Source organism: Idiotropiscis lumnitzeri, chromosome 1 (genome assembly GCF_059441095.1).
Source record: "Idiotropiscis lumnitzeri isolate Australia: NSW breed Sydney's pygmy pipehorse chromosome 1, RoL_Ilum_1.0, whole genome shotgun sequence".
Classification (NCBI taxonomy): domain Eukaryota; kingdom Metazoa; phylum Chordata; class Actinopteri; order Syngnathiformes; family Syngnathidae; genus Idiotropiscis; species Idiotropiscis lumnitzeri.
Window position 1 is genome coordinate 40324973 of NC_142391.1, and position 16227 is coordinate 40341199.

The following is a 16227-nucleotide window of genomic DNA, read 5'->3' on the forward strand; positions in this document are numbered from 1 at the left end:
TTATTTTTTCTTTTTTTCTTTTCTGGAGAGGCTTTTTCATATCATTGGCCTAATAGAATAATTTTATATATATATATATATATATATATGTATATATATATATATATATATATATATATATATATATATATATATATATATATACATATATATATATATACATATATATAGTCGACTAACAATATGTTCATATCACTGATGTAAATCCAAGACAGGTTTAAGATTAACAGATGAGCCTGATGAAAGGAAACTTCACACTTGTTCCACATTATTAAGCGAGCCAGAGTTTCCTAACGCTGCGTTGGATTCCCAGGATAAATGGAGTTCTGAAGGGTTGGTGGATGGCCAACATGCTCCACTAAAGCTGCAATGTCTGCAAGGAGGTTGTGGAGTGATGTCTGAGGCAGAAAGAATGACAAGTTAGACTTTAGGTGCATTTAGGCTGACAGACGGTATCAAAATAACCTCTGCAAAATGTGTGGTGAATCAAACCGACCCTTTCAGACCTCACCCTATGAAACAACCTTAAAAGACAGGCTGATATACTGTATAAGGTTTTACAGTTAAAACCTCCAAAACTGCTTGCGCCTGACAGGCAAATCACACATTCTCAAATGAGATGCAGGCATAAATTGGCCATGCATCATCAATGGATGAAAGAGTTGCTAAAATGATTTGAAGGAGGGACGAACATGCACCTTGATTGCAAATTGTGTTTTGGACTGAGACACACACATACAAAAAAAAGAAAATTTCTAATGAAAGAAACTTTCAACGTTTTTGGAACTATTTAACCAACTTTTCAAATTATTTTAAAGAGTTGTGCACAATGAATTGGAACCAATGTTTTGATGAATTTATTATCATCAAAGTTGTTTTGCTCAGTAAAATCTCATTATTATAAAAGATAATTGTTGATTGTTTTGTTCAGTGATAATTGCATGAACTATTTTGGAAAATGGTCAAAACAAGGATATGCTAAAGAAATTGGAACTCAGAGTAATCAGTAATGACCCTTTTCAAATGCTTGGCCGCTCAAAGCAGACTATTCTGTGTTGTTCTTTTTTGCTCTGGAGTCAATTGAAGAAATTGGCATTTTGGGAGCACTGCAAACAAATGCACTTGACACAGCTTTCTCAGTCGCTAATTCCCATTAATGCGGCTTTTGGAAGCATAATGACCTAACTCTATTTAGTTCATAGGTGTAATTGCCCATTACTGAATTGAGAAGAACAGGTGAATACAAACTTTTCCTGCTCATTGTGTTGCTAGGTTGGCCATACAAACAGTAAATGAGTTCAGGTCATCCATCAGAAGCATTTCGGATACAAGTTTCAAATACAACTTAACAAGGACTTTGTACAGAAAAAAAGCTACACTTACACATAAAACAACATATTTGGATTCAAAGACATCGGGTCAGACTAACGATGCTCTTTCTTTCAAAGGGGGGATGTTTGAAAAAAAACAACCAAAAAAAACAAAAAAACAACTGAAATCTAAAATATGAGTAATTGACCTTCCCCTTAAAAATTCTTTATATGATTTAAATGTGTCTGGCACTTTTCTTATTACCACACACACTTAAATAAACTTAACATATACTCGAAATATGATCATACAACACTGATATTCTACAACAATAAAGTATCTCTCCAGCCGACCGCTGTCTCTTTCGAGTTAACACGACTTTAGTGTAGCTAAATGTCCGAAATTCAACCAGTCCGGGTTCATGTGCACATTTATGCTCTTGTCCACTTCAGCTTGTGTAGTGGAGAATCAATCGGCGTTGTATTTTTGATTTTGGGGTGGTGATCACATGAGCTCACGTTTGATGTCAATAAATTTACACCAATGCATATTATAAGCAGTTTAAATCAATTTTCCATAAATATTTAAATCCATAGAAATTAGGGATCCATGGTCTTTATGAACGTTGAACTGAAATTACTAATGAGAAATAAAAAAAAAAAAATACAATTTTAGCGTACTTTAATACATTCTTCACCCCAGCTTGACGCACCATTGTAGCAGATCCACGCTTGTTATATTTTATGATTATCCAATATTTTTCAATTTGCAAGTTGTAACTGTTTATTACATTCTTTCTCAGAGAGTGGCAAAGGGCCCAAATAAATTTGGGGTGACCAACATTTGACCGACAGTTAGTGCTTTATGCATATTTCTCTAGCTGCTTGTGCTCTCGTCTGACAGAGCCGCTGTTTCTGTTGCTGAACTCAGGAGAATGCACACACTTGAACTTCGATTGACAGTGTATCTGCTGCGCTGTTCTGGCAGAAGCGGATCAGTAACTTTGTAGATGTGGGTCATAAGGGGATCACAGACTGTATGCTGCACAGCGGGTCCCTCTATGGCTGACAGCGGGAGGGGGCAACCATGGTGTTCAGTAGAGAGTCTTCTTTAATCATTATGCTCTTTGCTAATTTTATAACATGAACCTTTGAAGTATATGTATTTAAAGTCAAAGGATTAGTAATAGTATTTAAAGTCTCTATTTATAATACAATAATAAAAAAACAGCAAACCTTTACTTAAATGATTTTTTTTTCTTTCATGCTTGAGAACCCATGAACAGGTCAAAAATAATCAACACCTTCCTGACTTTCCCTCATTTTGCAGGAGCAGAGCCCCAGCAACGCCACCTCTCTGGCCATGATGCAGGAGCCCCCGGAAGTGGTGGAGGAGACAGTCACCATAGAGGAGGACCCTGGAACCCCGACTTCCCATGTTTCGGTGGTTACCTCTGATGATGGGACTACTCGTCGCACAGAAACCAAGGTAAGACCCAAAGGTTTTCGTTTTTGTTTTCATTGAATACGATGCGATTTTTGCATGCTGTCTCTCATTCAAATAAATTCCACAAACTATGCAGTCAAATAACAAAGCAAGAGAGGAAAACATATTGTTTAATACCTTAGATTATAAACATGTTTTCAGCAAAAAAAAAAAAAAAAAAAAAAAGGCAGTTATTTTTCTGGTGGACCGAGTCTGGTTGACCTGTCAGAGTTTGGTTGCTAAATTTGACATTAACTTAGACATTATGCACATTCCAATGTAAAATATAAATTGCTTGGTTAAATAACATTGTGAGTTTTGTCATTTCACATTGTTTCACAAGCTGACATAACAACGATATGTGTTGCAAGGATGTGGAAGTTACAAGTGTGTCTGCTGCAAAACATCAAAAGATTAAAATATGCATATATATTAGACAGCTCACAAAAGTTACTATTTTCATTGCACAACAAATATAAATGGAAGATTCTACACTTTTGGGGATTAATGACTTGCCTGATAAGATCAGTTATGTGTTGTCTTCAGCAGTAAATTTGACTAAGTGTTGACAACAGCACTGTTTGGTTTATTTTAAGAGTTTTCAGTTTTCAATTTCTCTTTGTTCTTGCCCCTTAGCTTAATTTCCCATTCATCCATTTACATTCCAAATCCAGAAGAGCTGAGGTGTCGTGCTGAACTACGGTTTTATTTGTTTGAATATTGACTAACTTGAGTTCAGTTGTTCTACCCAGCCACTGTATTTAAAATTATTGTACTCTAATACAAAGCAGTGAGCAACATAGTCACAAGGCATCGACTGAGTCTTTTTTTTTCTACTCCTGCACAGCACTTTTTCTACATTCTCTACTCCGCTTTCTCCTTTTTTCTTGAACTTGTCTGTGCCACAAAGGAATTTCCCCATGATACAAATCTTGATTCAACGTTTTGTAAATTCGGTCAGCTGTTGTCTTACAAAAAGTTGCAAACACTGCATGGTGAATCCCACTCAGTAGAAAGTGTAATAATTTAGCCTGGTCTAATTCCTCATTACGGAGACCCCGTGTGCCCACCAGTGCCCTCACATGATTTGAAGTAGTCATAAGCAGAACTTTTTATGGATTTTGTATGCAGTAAAACACCAATCAAAGACTCTGCTGGTGAGGAAGGGAAGACGGAGGAGGCTTTTTTAAAAAGGGCCAGGCATTCTTGGGAGCATATAAAGGGTGTCGCTGGGGTAAAAAGCAGACAACTGTTTGAGGGGAAAGTTCTAGCGAAACATCTCTGAGGTTGCAAATAGATCCTGACATCATGCGGAGAAACTCTGCCACTTGTCATTGCAACTTTGACATTTTCACATACTTTCAGATTTTGTTTTCCTGCCGGTTAACTTTCCAAGTGTTTTTGCAATAATTCATTTCATCATAATACACACTCAGTAACACACTCCATCTGTGCGTTGTGAGATGAAACACAGAAACATCTACCCACTTCCCGATATGCGACAATTTTTTTCATGGTCTGTTGTCAGGGGGCGGAAATACATGGGGGTCATGGGTGGTCATAGCCTGCCTTTTTCATATGGATGCGACATTCTTAGACTCCTATATAATATGCCACAAATTATTTTTTGATATTTAAAGAACATATACAATTGATCAAAATGCACATTTTAGCTGCAAATTTATTCGTCTTTGCATGTCTAGAAACATTTATTGTAGTCGTGGTGGTTCCCATTACTTCTGTCTCCCCACTTTTTGACAGTGACACTTCTAACACTGCAACCCTCCTTAAAAAAAAAAAAAAAAAAAAAAAAAAAGCATTGCGAGCCATATAAAAAAAAAAAAAAATTCTAGAAGGTGCTGCTAGCCACTAAAAAGTGGATGGCGGGTCGCCAAACAATGGCCCTCATGCCGTAGTTTGGACTTTATCGCTTTACCGCATTCATATTACATATAAGTATAAACTGTTGCCTGCGTTACACAATGGCGTGCTTTTCCAGTGCATTTCTTCTTCCTTGCCTTGGGCTTGTCCCTTTTGTGGTCGCCTTGCGTCCTCCTCTCCCGCACCAACTGGCCTTGTCTTCCCTCACTCTATTTATCGATGTTCTCTTACGTCTTCCTCTAGCTCTCTTACCTGGCAGCTCCATTGTCACGTCATCCTTCTATCCTTTGGAAGTGTCCAAACCATCTAAGTCAGCTCTCCCTAACTTTGTCACCACAACATCTGACCTTGGCGATCTAATTTGCTCATCTCTAATCCTATCCAACCTGGTCAAAGCACCTCAATGTCTTCATTTCTGCCACCTCCAGCTCTGATTCCTGTTGTCTTCCAGCAGTACATCATGACTGACCTCACCACTGGCTTATAAACCTTCGAAGAGGCGATGTTGTCCGGTGCTTGCTCTCTCCACTTGCCACCTTGCTAATCCCTCATAACCAACTGAGGAAGAGAGCCCCAATGCGGAGTGATCTTGTTTCAGTGCAGTGTGCCAAATTGAAAATTGGCCTATATTGTAAGCTAAAGTCCTCAAAATCCTTCTTGAGGATTACGACCTAACAAGTGAATCATACTATAATTGACACGAACATTAACCAACATTTAATATAATTTACATTTGAAGCGCTTTCATACTCACATCTTGGTGGGGAACAGCGTCCCTCGTGTCACGCTCCACTTCATCATAATTTCTTTATATTATAAAATACCAAAGATTGATTCATTAACAATTATGATTATCGAGTACTAATTATTGTTAGACAATTTTACACTATGCGGAATTCCTTTCATCATATTACATAATTTACGGTTATAACTCTCCCCCCACCGGCATCCTAAAGGTCACCGATGGCGGTTGTTGTTATCCTGGACCTTAACTGAAATTCTGTGGATGCTCACTCACAAATTCTTTCTGACTTGGGACCGACTTTTTGCCCCCATAGCCCGCGTTCGTTTCCAGTGCATTCATAACACTGAACTACAATCTCAACAATAAATTGAAATAATTATAGGATATCTCTAATCTCGTTGCACACTTGAGTACAATGACAATAAAGGGATTTCTGATTCTGATTCTGATATAATATAGTAATTGGTTTCTTTTATCTTTTTATGTTTTGATAGTTTTTTTTTTTTTCCCCATTCAGCAAATACCTTCAATTGTCCTTTAATGTCTGTGTAACTGCAAGTTCCGTAGCAATAGAAATAATTCAGACTGTAGCCCATGCATTCTCTTGGCCATCATCCAACTTTGTTTTCCTCCTTGGAATTAAGCACCATTCCAGCTGGAGGAAACACTCAGTCGGGCCAACTGCATTGCTGTATATAACTGAGAGTTCTGGGATACCTTACGTTTTTATTTGCCTGGAAACGGGGAGCAAACCACTAGCAGGAAGAGTAAGTTATTAAGCTGAAAAACATATTTCTTCTTATAAAGACGGAAAAAAAAAATTTTTTTGCTCTGAGATGCCACTTGCAAATTGGGTGATTATAATCCGGTGTGTCTGAAAGGTATTTTATACATATAAAGGAATATTTCACATCTACACGACAAGCTACCTATTTTTCCCTTCAAAGTAATTCCTCTGTGCCGCACCTTCATGCACGCCTGCAAGGATTCTTTCTGTAATGTTGACCACGTCTTGATGCCCAAATCTTTGATTCATTAATATGATCATACTTGAATCTGTGATAAATTTGTGAGCAAATTTAGAGCCTCCTTAGATAATATATGCACAAATGATGATCAAACACATCTGCGGTCGACATCGACACCTAAGAAGAAACTACAATCATTTGTAAAAGCAATAATAATTTGAATCATAATTTAAATCAGGAATTTACGTAGTCGACTAATGTCCAGAATAACCGTGAAAAGGACACTTCTCATTACTTTTCACCTCTGTTCCGTTCAAGTGCTTGTGTTTGCATTTGCACTGTATGTGTGGATATGCCACTGAGCATGCTTTGATTACGCAAACAGAAAAGCCAACAAACCGCTTGCATTGATCCAAGTCTTCAAAGTTTTCATATTGATGAAGCATAGCTGTCTGCGACAAATCTTAAACAACACATCCCAGAATTTACAACTGACAAACAGCTGAAAAAAAAAATATCAAAGGCACAGACATTGCCGCTGGCTTAACTCACAACAAACGGCATGTCTTGTGTATTTTCTGTTGCTTCCAATGCTAATTTCATAAATGTTATCAACTACAAATGCCTCTTTGCTGTCTTATGTTGATTCCTTCCCATCTATTTCAACAACTTGTGCTGAGTTAGGTCATTATTTGCTCTTAATTTGTTTATATGCATGTTTTGTGTGCAGCATTCTTTCGTTCACTTAGGGATGCCCTGGAAACTTTCATTTGAAAATCACGTTGCAATTGCATTTTCATTTTTTCCAAAATGTTAATCAAACAGAATGTTGTGCAGATGCGAGAAAAAGCAAGCATTAACCAATGTGACATAAAAAAAAAAAAAAAAAAAGACAGGAGGAAAATAAACAACTTTCCGGCGTCACGCCACCGTCGCTGCCCACGATCGCACCTCAGTTGTTGGTGGGGAAATGCGCACAAAATCTCCCTGCCGAGTTGGCCTGGGATAAAATGCTGTCTGGCCGCCAAGGACTGCCTCCCCTGTGACTGTGAAAGAAACCTTGCTCTTAGGCAAATTTCACAACATGTAGAAAATGACCCAGCCAAGGAGCAATATTTTCTTTCCTTTTTTTATATTGAAATTAGTTTTTGGTGTTTCCGTTTTCGACCTTGTTTTACGCTTTTTCTTTTTTTGAGTTTCGTCAAGTATGTTGTCAGTTTCTGTGTTTAGCAAGGTATCCACTGTTCCCAAACTTTTGAAATTAAGATAAAGTTTTAGAAAATGGCTGAGATGCGTCAAAAAGATGGCCTTCTACTGGGAAATAGTGACGTGGTTCATGCAGATTACAGCTCGCTAGCACGTGCCAGTTATTTATAATGAATTCTAATTCATTACCAAATGCACAGAGGCGTGAAGAAAAACTGTAATTTTTTGTACACTCTCCACATTAGCGCAGCCTGAGAACATTTCCATACATGTATTTGTTAATGAGGCCCATTGTGAGTGTGATGTCATGGTGAAGCAGCCACAAGTTGTCAGCCCTCGGCTCTTCTCTCGCAAAAAATGAAGCAAATGTTGCAATGTCGTCAGTGCAATACTCATGGTGTGCAGTAACATTTCCAAACATGACTTAAAATGTCATCATACCATCAAATCATTAAAAGCTATTTACTCTAATAATGACAGGAGACGAAAGAGGCCGTATGTTAAAATGGTGAAGGCAAGACCGACTGCTCGTCGTCATACATGTATAAATATACAATTGTGACTAATAGTGCATGTAAAAAAGTAAATAAATAAAATGTTTGAAATTTTGTCCTAATGTACATTTTCTTTGTACACAAATGTAAGATGATTTGTAATTTTTTTTCCCATGAAAATTGGAAAATTAGAAAATGTTTTGTTAGACACTAGCATTCATTAAATGTTGGTTTTCTGCCTTGCCTGCCATGCAGAGAAATTCTCTAAATCTTTCGATGACATTATAGACTGTAGATGATAAAATTCCTAAATTCCTTGCAGTATATTTTGAGTGCTATGCCTGCCCGCATAACGTTTAAAATGAGAGAAAATTTTCCAAATAAATTATACTTTTCATCAGTTTTAATATTGAATATCTGGGTTGGGAAAGATTTGGATCATTTTATTCTGTTTATATTTCCAACTTCATTACAATTGGGGGTGTGTGAGACACCAGTTCCTGGAACCTTTTACCTCCTGTAGTCAATGTGTTCATTAGTAAAATAAATAAAGCCAGTGTTTACAATACTGCAGTTGACACACATCCCTTCACCTCGAGGTGACCAAGGTGGTCAAAACTGTTACCCGCTGCACTTTGCATCCAATACCAGTGACGGAGAGCTTGGTAGTGGAGTCGAGGCCTGCCACCAGGACACCCACACCAGTCACCACCTTCATCAATGCTTCATATGACACAGAGCCTGTAAAGGACGCCGAACCCCGTGTGATTTCTCTTTTGCATTTAGCTTCCCCTGCCTGTTTTACGCAACATACTTTGCGTCAAAACTAACTTTCACTTCTTCTTCAAAACCTGAATTGCAACCTAATTCAGTCACATAATGACCATTTAAGCAACCAAAGTCAGTGCTGCAGAGGTTGTGAAACATTTTACTATCTTGTAAAGTGGACTAATTGATGCATGCAGCCTTTATCTTTTGATAAATGGTAATAGCATGTGTCTATCTGCTTTTGGCTTTTTCCCAGCACAGTTCAAATTTTCCAAATACAAAGTATTTTTGTCATTTATATATATGCACTTCTCTTTTACTTGAGGTAGTTTTTGAGTCCTGTGAGAGCTGCGGCCTTGCTGCTGGGACTGCGAAGGATGCTAATCAGAGGCATTTGTTCTCCTCTTATCCACAACAAGCAGAACATAAATCATACAATGTCAGGGGTAAAATTTTAAAAAGGAATGAAAGACAATCTGACTATTTTTCATCATCTGGAATATCGTTGACATTGTGCTGCTACCTTACTGGCATAGACTGAATAAATTCAGAGTTATGAAAGTGCATATTTCCAATTAATTCAAAACAGACAAATGTTTTTTTAAAGCATTTGAATTAATGCTCTATTTTTCTTCTTGGTTGCTTGTGGTCAACCATTAAACAAAGCATTCTGCAGTTACCAGTAGTGAGCTAGTGTTGGAAATTATCATCAGAATTGAATGATGCAATGAGAGGAACATTCATCAGCATCAATTGTGGAAATAAATTCCAACTTGTCAAGATGGAATGACTGAAAATTCTGTCAGGTGCGAAACGAAATTCATCAGAACGGCACCACTGCAGAGGACAACCGATTTTAATCAACATGATTCATTCAGAGATTATCTTGTAGCTGAGAATGCAATCGGTAATTATTGATCTCAGCAGTATTCACTGGGCAGCAAATTGTTTTTTTGCATTCTAAATAACACAGCTAATGAGGTTTGTTCGCTCTCGATCTTCGGTGAGAGTCAGGGGAAGAATAATTCTGTAGCTATGGGGTGGAGTTACTGTGAGAGAGAGCTACATGAAGGTTTGCTTGTCTTGGTACTCCAGCTCTGAATAACACAGTGTGGTTTGCCCTTCTCCCACAAGAGATGAAAGATTCAAGGTCTGGTGGTGCTCAGACACTCAGATGTCTCGCTGACATCACATTTCAAGATAAGCCAAACTATATGACTACTGTGTTAATGTCAGCTCTGATATTTGTCTAGTTGTGTTTGTAAATCAGAAAATATTTTTTAAATCATGGTTATTGGCTATTACTGTATCTTCTTTCCGGTTATGTAACCGCCACACAAGTATTGACATTTTTGCCTCTTTTGTTGCATGGTGTTCCACGAGTGTCTCAAAGCATTTGGATCAATAGAGGAGCATGGTTTTGATTGTTTCCAATGTTGGATGATAGTGACATCATGTTACTTGGATGCAAAATGCTATCCAATTGTATAACGGATGTATCTGAATTCCTCTGCAGGTGACCAAAATGGTGAAGACGGTGACCACACGAACTGTGCGTCAGGTTCCTCTCGGCCCTGATGGCTTGCCCATGCCCGAGGGTTCATCCCCATTGGGAAGCTACACCGACTCCATTGACCGGCGCTACATCAAGAACGGTGGCGATCGCTTCATCACACCTCAAGCCTCATCCACCTTGACACGCTCCTACAACAACTCCTACAATGATTCCTATGGTGAGACACCAGAGAGTCAGTACATTCGCCATTATGGTCTGCATGATGGCTACACTGATTTGACGGACAACTACGGTAGCCTGTCACGAGGCATCAACTTCCGTCCTCCTCGCTACCCATACATGCCTAATAGCTACCGGCCAGAGAACAGCTATACACTGCCCATTCGTAAGGATGACTATGGCCACGTGGCCCAACCCCAGGTGCCGATGGGTAGCAGCACTGTGGACCTGAATCGCTCTCAGCCTGAGCGCTTTCAGGCCGAACCATATGGCCTGGAAGATGATCGCCGCAGCTTTGGCCCTGAGGATGAGGAGCCATATGAGCTCGAACCTGACTATTCCACCGCTAACCGACGCACACTAAAAGGAGCCAACCGGGGTCGCACCCACCGGGAGCCACTTCGTGATGGGCCCAGAGTCAGGTGAGGAGAAATGCATAATCGGGGTTGTGATCTCCCTGTAGTGTGACTGTTATCTGTAACTTGTTTGACGAGTACCCTACTTTTTGTACATCAGAAGTTTTAATTTGCTCAATATATAGACAAATTCTCGGGCTCCACTGAGTTCATTAATTGATCGTTAGGTAAGACAGCTTTTTCCCCATGAATGTTAAATGTAAGCTATATTACTGCGTATACAGGGGTTATAAAGTGTAAACACCCCTGTTCAAATGGTAGGCTTTTATGATAGGGAAAAAAAAATCAGATGAAAGAAAATTATTTAAAAACTTTTTCTACCATTTATGTGACCTACAATTTGTACAAGTCAATCGGCATAAATAAAAACCTTCAGAGAGTGGATGGAAAAACAAACTGAGATAATGTGGTTATATAAGTGTTCATTTTTCAGCTATACGAGCTTCCACTCGTCTGGTAAGTTGTTGGAACGTGTCTGTGGGAATTGTTTTATTCATCCAGAAGCACATTTGAGAGGTCAGATGTCGCATATGTTGGACCTGAGAGAAGCCCTGATGACTCAACATATTTGTTGTAGTTGATCTCAAAGGTGTTTGATGGGCTTATGGTCAGAGCTTTGTGCAGGCTTGCATGCTTTTATGGACCTTGCTTTGTACAGTTATGCTGGAACAGACACTAGCAATCCCAAAACCTTTCCTAACAACTTGGAGGAATACAGTTGACCAAAATTTATTGGTAGAATAAATAATTAAGTTTCAGAAATTAGTGGGCTCCTCTGTCGGTCTTCAATCTGCAGGGTGCGGACTTGTACTGGTCTTTGGGCCATTTGGAAATGTGCTGCACAGAGAGAATGAACCAAAAAATATGTTCGTGAAGTTTGATTTTGAGAATCTGGTGCAAACTGCTCATTGCGATCCCGTGAGGCAATATAAAAAAATGAGTAACATGGCCAACATCCTTGTACAGCTTCTTCAAAAAGAGGAACAGGTCAAAATATGGGAGAGAAGAAGAGCCTGCAACTCCCAAGAAAAGAAAGCTAAACAGAAGAGAGCTGTTCTATTTTGAATACGGGTGTATCCTACAGGTGATTTTCATGCAGCAAGCCTACTCTACGTAAAAATAATAATAATAATAATATTCCCTTTATTAGTCCCACAATGGGGAAATTTGAGATTCGAACCCAGGCCTCCTGGGGTCCTGAACGCGGCGCCTTAGACCACTCGGCCGACTGGCTTGCAAATGAGGCAGTGGAGCCTTGAGAACTGCCAATAAAGCAGTGAATACCTTGGCTCCATTTCCAATGTACTATCTTTGTGAAGAGTGATTTTCGGAAATAATGACGACCAAAACAAAAGTATGGAGTAGCCTTCTGCCAAAATAAGCCACTTTACCCTAAAGTGGGACTAGTTTATTCAAGAGAAACACGCACAGGACTCTCACTAATTACAGCTACTGTAATGGTGAGTTTTAGTTTTTTATTATTTGTCACTCAAAATATCGCTTTCTGTGAAATCGGTTTGCGATGCTGGTTAGGCATAGGTATTATGTGAATTTGCTCTGGTTCCTGACGATTCTCATTTCCGGTTCATTTAGAGTGCCTGCGTTGTACCACAGTACAAATTTACACATGAGTGCACACATATTACATATTATACAGTCCTAGCAGTGGTCCAATACTATCAGCAGTTTTAGCTGGAAGGGGGCCCCACGTCATATTTTCTACATTTCCCAAGTACTTTATGTTGCATTTTAGTGCTGAGTTGATGAGAGACTGTCATTTATTTTCAAAAATAGCACAAATACACAATTGTAAAAACCTCATCTTAAGCCCCATCTCTGAGTGGTGACTGTTGGCAAAGAAATGTGCGTTCTTGTCAGAGTATGTCGAGGTTTGTGCAAAATGTTCGCCAAAAGTTTTAATATTTTTATTTCTTGTTTTGAACATGTTCAAAATTCCCAAGAAAGGTACACGCGAATGTCTGGCGGCCGTTTGGTGAACATATGCAACCTATAACGAATCCTGATGAGAATATGCACACATGAAGAGGAAATTTGGTTTTAGAGGTTAAATGTTGCGCTTCATTAATTTCTGTCTTCCCAGAGAAGCCCAGTGAGCCGCCTCAAATTCGGTTATATAAAGGCACATATAGTTTGATATTCCTAATTACTGTTAAAAATGATAAAACATTAAAAGCTCAATGAAATTGAAAGTATTTGCGTAAAAGCATTTAATTAAGTAGTTCCAATAGTCTAACTACAGTTAGTACTTTATATAGTATGCATATATAATATATATATATATATATATGTATATATACATTTACACACAGTGTGTATATTGCTATTCAGTAACCAGCTCTCTGTATGATTTGAAGCTTATACTTTTTAAAGTTTTGTTTGATGTCATAATAGTCTTTCCATGGTTATTTTTTTTTCTTTTTGTTGATATGATTTAATTTAGTCGGAACAGTTCCCCCATACTGCTTCACACACACCCCCAATTCCAAAGGTTTACTTCTTCGCATTATTATATGCACGCCACTACCAGCTTTCATAAATATATCAATGGTAGTCTTTTGGTACAAGAGTAAGATAGATTCTCATTTATCTCTGCTGAGACAATGCTGTTAACACACCCATCAGTCTCCTTTAGCTTTCTCTCCTGACCCAACAGTTATCTGGCCGTGACTACATCCCACTGCAATTTCCCTCACCCATCCGTTATGCGTGAGTCAGTGTGTTTCCACTGCCACGATTCTGCATTTGTGTGTGTGTCCTCATGCCAGTGTGATTAATAGATGCTTTTGAACTGGGTCAGACTATTGGGACGTCTACCAGGCAATCTCTAATGGCTCATTTCTCCTTGGGCAGCCTGCACCTGGACACCTGCATCTTGGGGTCAACGCACGCACGCACACACACACACGTTTCTTAATTGAGAGTTAGGGTTTCTCATTCTAATCAAGTCTGTACGGGTTTGCCCATGGTAGCAATCTGTCACCAGCCAGCTCTTCCTCCTCCGCCTCCTCTTCTTCTTTCATACCCCATCACCACCACCCGCACTCTCCACCTCTTCCTTCATCCTGCCAAAAGATTTCCTCAGAGAGCTGCATACTCTGTTTGATACTTTGCTTCCTGTTTATCATGTTTGAGCTTACCCTGAAGAATCCCCTAAATAATAGAATAACATTTTCTGTCTATTTGAAATAATGAAATCAGCCAGTGGTTGCTCTGAGTAATATAATGCAGAACATTGACAAAAAACAAACCATAAACATTCCAGGCTTGCCGTTTTGTCGTCATTTTTGCTATTGCTCAGACAAGCCTTTTGCATCATAAAACAACTGTCCATAATTCAAAGAAAAGCCGTGTGATATGTTGACAGCATTCATTCAAATGCTCACAAACACTGAAGAGATGACAATTTTTGGACAATTTCCTCACCCTTTCAAGTTCCTCTTCTTGCAATGGACATACCAGAGACATGGATCATAGCTTTTTTTCCTCAAAGGATGGCGAAAATAATTGGTAGAAGGAAGGATGGTGAAGGTGCGATTCATTTGAGACGAATATACTCTATTTGTTATTGAATTAGTTGCCTCGGCCCAATTATGGTATCTTCAACAGAGTGTACCCTCCTGGCAAATGACACTGGAGACTATGCGTGTCTTGTCTTGTTAGATCTAACTGCAGCGTTCGACACGGTGGACCACAGTATTCTTCCGGCTCATTTACAGCATCAGGTGGGCATTTGTGGTCGCGCTCTTGAATGGTTTGGATCCTATTTGGCTGGCAGGACCTTTTTTTTTTTGCCTAGATTGCTCTGAGTCCCGCTCTGCCCTTTTGTTGTATGGTGTTCCACAGGGTTCTGTTTTGGGGCCCTTGCTGTTTTCATTATACTTGCTGCCCCTAGGTTCCATCTTCCGAAAACATGGAATTTCCTTTCATATCTATGCGGATGACAGTCATATCTATGTAGAGCTGAGCAAAAAAGACACTTTCTCCTTGAGACCACTCTTGTCCTGCCTAGAGGATATCAAAATCTGGATGTCACTTAACTTAAGAAGACAGAGGTTATGGTATTCGGTCCCAATGGCCCTTCTACTTTCAACCCTGTTGACCTTGGCCCCCTGACATCTTATCGAAAGCCAACAGTCTCAAACTTGTGTTTTAAACTGGACAGTCATTTTACATTAGATCAGTAGATCAGTGCTGTTGTTCGATCCAGCTTTTTACAACTCTGGCAGCTGGCTAAAGTGAAGCCCTTTCTTTCCCAGCAGCACTTAGAAACAGTAATCCATGCCTTCGTTACATCGGGGCTAGATTACTGTAATGCACTATTGTTTTGGAGTCAGCCAGTCCTCCCTCAAGCGCCTCCAACTGGTCCAAAATGCTGCTGCTCCTCTTTTAACTGGAGCGCGGAAGACGGATCACATAACCCTAATCTTGGCCTCACTTTCCTGTGTCCCAGTGTACTCTAGAGTTTGCTTTAAGATACGTCTGTTTGTCCTCAAATCTTTAAATGGCCTCTACCCAGCGTACCTCTCCAAGCTGCTTCACCCCTACACACTTGCTCGCTGCCTCAGGTCTGCGGACCAATTGCTGCTGGAGGTGACGAGGACTAAGCGCAACCTCAAGGGGGATCGCACCTTTTCTGTTGCCGGTCCTTCTCTATGGAATGAGTTTCCATTTAATGTTAGGCAAGCCCCCTTGCTGTCCACTTTTAAAACTAATTTGAAGACACATGTTTATTCTTTAGCTTTTGACTCAACATGAGACTGCCGCTGTTCGGTTGTTCTTCTGGTATCTAGTCTATATGCGTTTTAATTTGCATTCTAATTTCCTGCTAATTTAGATTACACCATATGGAAAGCGCTTTTTTACAGCTCCAGCTGCTGTGAAATGCGCTATATAATTGAAGTTGTATTGAAATGTATTGTATTAAAGAACTACACTGAAATCCACTGTCAAAAGCAGGGTTTACATGGAGCATTTTTATTATTCTGATTGAAGATCTCTGGTCAAGTGTTTGCATTGGATGTGATCTCTGCGAATCTGGTGTTTACATGTGCCACTAATCAGAACATCCGTTTTGCAGACTACAAAACATGATTTATCAAGATGGGGCGGTCAGTCTCTTTAGCACAGTTGATGTGATTGTTTTTTCACTTTTATAAATGCAACAGCTTGATTAATAAGTTCCAAGCAGTTAAAAACA

At 39.3% G+C, this 16227-nt stretch overlaps 1 protein-coding gene across 14 annotated transcripts in view; it reads left to right on the forward strand.

Moving 5' to 3' along the window:
• The window catches only part of arvcfb (ARVCF delta catenin family member b), a 181385-nt gene that overhangs the window by 111428 nt on the left and 53730 nt on the right, over positions 1-16227 (forward strand). For all 14 annotated transcript variants that reach the window (XM_088300854.1, XM_088300916.1, XM_088300899.1 and 11 more), the window contains 2 exons: positions 2641-2799; positions 10375-11015. In XM_088300854.1, the coding sequence (XP_088156980.1) occupies positions 2641-2799; positions 10375-11015 (800 nt within the window). The remainder of the gene's footprint in view (positions 1-2640; positions 2800-10374; positions 11016-16227) is intronic.